This window comes from Hemibagrus wyckioides, linkage group LG17, assembly GCF_019097595.1.
Source record: "Hemibagrus wyckioides isolate EC202008001 linkage group LG17, SWU_Hwy_1.0, whole genome shotgun sequence".
NCBI lineage: Eukaryota > Metazoa > Chordata > Actinopteri > Siluriformes > Bagridae > Hemibagrus > Hemibagrus wyckioides.
In genome coordinates this window covers 20,763,205-20,766,817 of record NC_080726.1, presented here as the reverse complement: position 1 = coordinate 20,766,817, position 3,613 = coordinate 20,763,205, and the positions used below count along the sequence as shown (strand labels likewise).

The 3,613-nt window shown below is 44.7% G+C and overlaps 1 protein-coding gene across 1 annotated transcript in view; it reads left to right on the top strand.

Moving 5' to 3' along the window:
* The first annotated feature begins 541 nt into the window (after positions 1–541).
* Positions 542–3,613, top strand: part of rnf26 (ring finger protein 26) — a 3,247-nt gene continuing 175 nt past the window's right edge. Inside the window, exon 1 of the mRNA XM_058414563.1 lies at positions 542–3,613. This exon is cut by the window's right edge and continues 175 nt beyond it. Within this exon, the coding sequence (XP_058270546.1) occupies positions 1,146–2,468 (1,323 nt within the window). The 5' untranslated portion in view covers positions 542–1,145 and the 3' untranslated portion in view covers positions 2,469–3,613.

Here is a 3,613-nt window from a genome sequence, read left to right as displayed (position 1 = left end):
GAGGTTTTCAGTAGGGTTCAAATATCAAATATATGTGTGTGTGTGTGTGTATTTATTTGTTTTATTGATTTCTGTGTTTTTTTATGATTTGCAATCAGCAACGATCACATTTCAATATCATTTCAATATCTTTTTTCTCCCAAAAAAATATACAGAGGATTTTCTCACGTACCCAATATTACATTCATTCATTCATTCATTCATTCATTCATTCATTCATTCATTCATTGTCTATACCCGCTTATTCCTAGGATTCCTAGGGTCACGGGGGTCTGCTGGAGCCTATCCCAGCGCACATAGGGCGAAAGGCAGGGGTTCAACCCTGGACAGGTCCCCAATGTTACAACTATACTAAATAAGATCAACAGAAGGAAACGGACCAGATAAATGACAGTGTGAATTCATCAAGGTGAATAAGTGCATCAGTGTGTTGCATCAGTTCAGTTTACATTGAAATAAAAACACACCGGACTCGCCTCGTGTGACGTCGGATCATATTACCCACAGTTCCGCGCAATATTTACACCGCGGTTCTGCGCATTATTAGCGCAGACTTGGTGCGTGTGAACGCTTGAAGACGACATGGCCGTTTGTGACAGGAGGCTACTGAGGATTAAATGAAAACGAAACAGTCCGAATCGGTGTAGATTGTCGCTCCGATTATTGTTTTTGATAATAATTCGTTTCTTGCTCACGGAAGCGAGCGGTGTAAAAACAAAGTAGTAATAAGGAGCTTTGGACTTTGTTTTATCTAGTCGGCTAACGAGTGAGCTATGTATGCCTGTTCATACGTAAACATCCGGTCACTGTTCCGCGCGTGCATGTGTCGTATACAGCAGCTTGTTTTACACTTTAAATCTCTTCCAGCTCCAGATTAATGAACAGTTAATATTCTCTAAATTACGATATTTTCTAAGTAACTAAGACTACGCTTGATGGACTACGACCATGATGTCGTTTTCTGAAGTTTGCTAGTCAGCTCTGGGTTTGTTTCTGCACGTGACCACGGATCTGACCATTATGTTCTCACAGTGGAGATAAAAAAAAAATGTCCAGTCGGACAACCAGGATTTATTTGCAGCTGATTTAAATCGAGAGAAGTTTGAGGAACTGTCTGTTGCAGATATCGCTGAAGAGGTCATAACATGGGTTTGCTTCACTTTGTCTTCAGCGCTCTTGGGAAGTGCATTGACCTCGTGTGTCTGCTCCTGGACATCAATTTCATGATTGTTAACTCACTAGTTCGGTTGTTTGCAGCGCTCCTCCATTTGATCAGCAGCTTCCCCATGCTGCTCACTAATTCATTGTTGGAGTGTGTGGATCTTTCTCTCTTCTACCTGATCACCGTGATGGACAGCATGACACTTTTGACCCACAATGTGATCGGAGGCTGGATGCAGCTGCTTGGTGGAGTGCTCGAAAGCTGCAAAATGATGGGCTACCTGTCCACACATTTACTGCTGCGCACCAAAGAGCTCCTGCACCGTGGGCTGCTCTCGGGACAAGGCTTTCTGCGCCAGATCTGTGAGGGCTGCGGCATCGCCTTTAGCCTTTTGCTTTACTTTATCAATACGGTCATCAATCTTCTGCTGATAGGGACGCAGAACCTCTACGCCGTGCTGCTCAGCATGGTCGAAGCTATAGCCAGCCCTTTACAGAAAGCTCTTGAGCTGGCATTGACTGTCCTCACCTTCTTCTATAGCACCCTGGTGGGCACCTCGCTGCTTCTCTGGACGCCGTGCAGACTAGCCGTGGAGTTTCTGAGCTCTCTAGGGCACCTCTTGATCAGCGTCTTCTTGCTGAACTCCTATGGGCTGTTTCTGACTGTAGCTATAATCCTAAGTGCCACGGTCTACCTGAATCCTGCTCTGTGTCGGAGTGGAGCTCGGCGAATAATCGACTATGTTAACACGGCGCCCACAATGCAGCGGCTCCAGAGGACGCGACAGCGGTTGTACTTGCTGGAAAGACACTTGTGGCAGGGCGTAGCCTGGGTGCGCAGTCGTCTTGGTCTTTGGATGACGTTCGCGGGAAGGGGGACTCTCAGAGCCGGAGACGGGACGGTTCAGCAACTCCAGACTGACCAAGACCCTCCTGAGATGCCCGAGAGAGCAGAAATGATGGATGCCGATGCTGCGGACGAGCTCCCGGCACCACCGCCGGCTCCTGAACCCCTGGACCAGCCGCACCCCGGTTGCAGCTCTCTCAGCCCGCTCCGGAAAAAGGCGTCCGAGGACAAGCGCAAAGCTGCCCCTGCTGACAACCTGCTCACCCTCCTGCAGGAGCAGGAGGAGAGGAAAAAGTGCGTCATATGCCAGGACAGCACCAAGACCGTTGTGCTCCTGCCCTGCCGCCACTTGTGCTTATGCAGAGACTGTACCGACATCTTGCTGCGCCAACCCATCTACCAGCACAACTGCCCGCTGTGTCGCCACATGATCCTCCAGACCATGGACGTATATCTCTGAAGGACCGTTTACTGACCATGGTGATGAATCTCAGGTTAACAAAGCACGGCCGTTTTCTCATCGTGAGCCACGTTAAGTCAGTGAGGCTTGTGCACGTTCTGTTGTCCATTCCACTGTGCTGAATCTTTTGCTACTGTCGAGTGTAAATACACGTGAACATTCCCTTTTATACCCATACACGTGACGAGGCTCGCAACAATGACACAAATGTTTTGTATGTTTTTTTTGTTTTTTTTTTCTCTCCACAATTTCGCTTTTGTATTGATGCACACTAATGTTTTTATACTGAAGTGTGGAATACATGATTGTAACTTTTACCTGGAGAAAGAAATGCACAGATTTGATTATTTTATTCAATCCAGTGGCCTAAGTGTGAGCTGTTATTAGGCACATGTTTGTGATTCAGTACTCTAGCCTTATAATGTGAACAGCTCCTTTTTGCCTGACTCGCATTACAAACGACTTTCTGCAAATTTCATTTGTCGAAAACGGATCATCGATCTGCTCTGAGTGCTGTCGCCGAGTGCGTTTATTGTTTTACTATTTCTGGAAGCCATTTTTAAGGATTAAAAATAGTTGATATCCAAGCTGTTTTCTTAATCCAGTTTAGACAGTTTCGATTTAGAGTGTCGATTCTGTGTGCTTGGATAAACGCTATTGATTTGTGCAACATGAAATCCAGACATCACACCAAATCATTCATGTTATTTTATTATTTAATGAGATGCTATTAATGTCATATTGAAAGAAAACGCATTCCTGACAGAGTTAAGCAAATATTTTGACAAGAGTGATCTTGAACATGAACCAAATTATGAGCAAAAACAATCTGCATGTTTACTAAAAATCTGTATCAGACCGCAATCAGAGAAATATCACAAGCTTTAACGCTAATCCTGTGTGTTTACACAAACTACAGTATTATTGCTGTGTCCATTCACTGCTTTCTGTTGTTTTGTAACCAGAGGGACAACCAAATACAGCAAGGATCAAGTGTGGTCATTTATTTAAAATCCAGTTCAGGTTGATTTATTCAGATTTTTTTCCATTAGAAGTGTGTAAATGATTGTGATGAAGACCGCAGACTTTATCTAATAAGATGCTTAATAAAGTGACAAGTTACACTGTGTTCAACCTGGGTATTA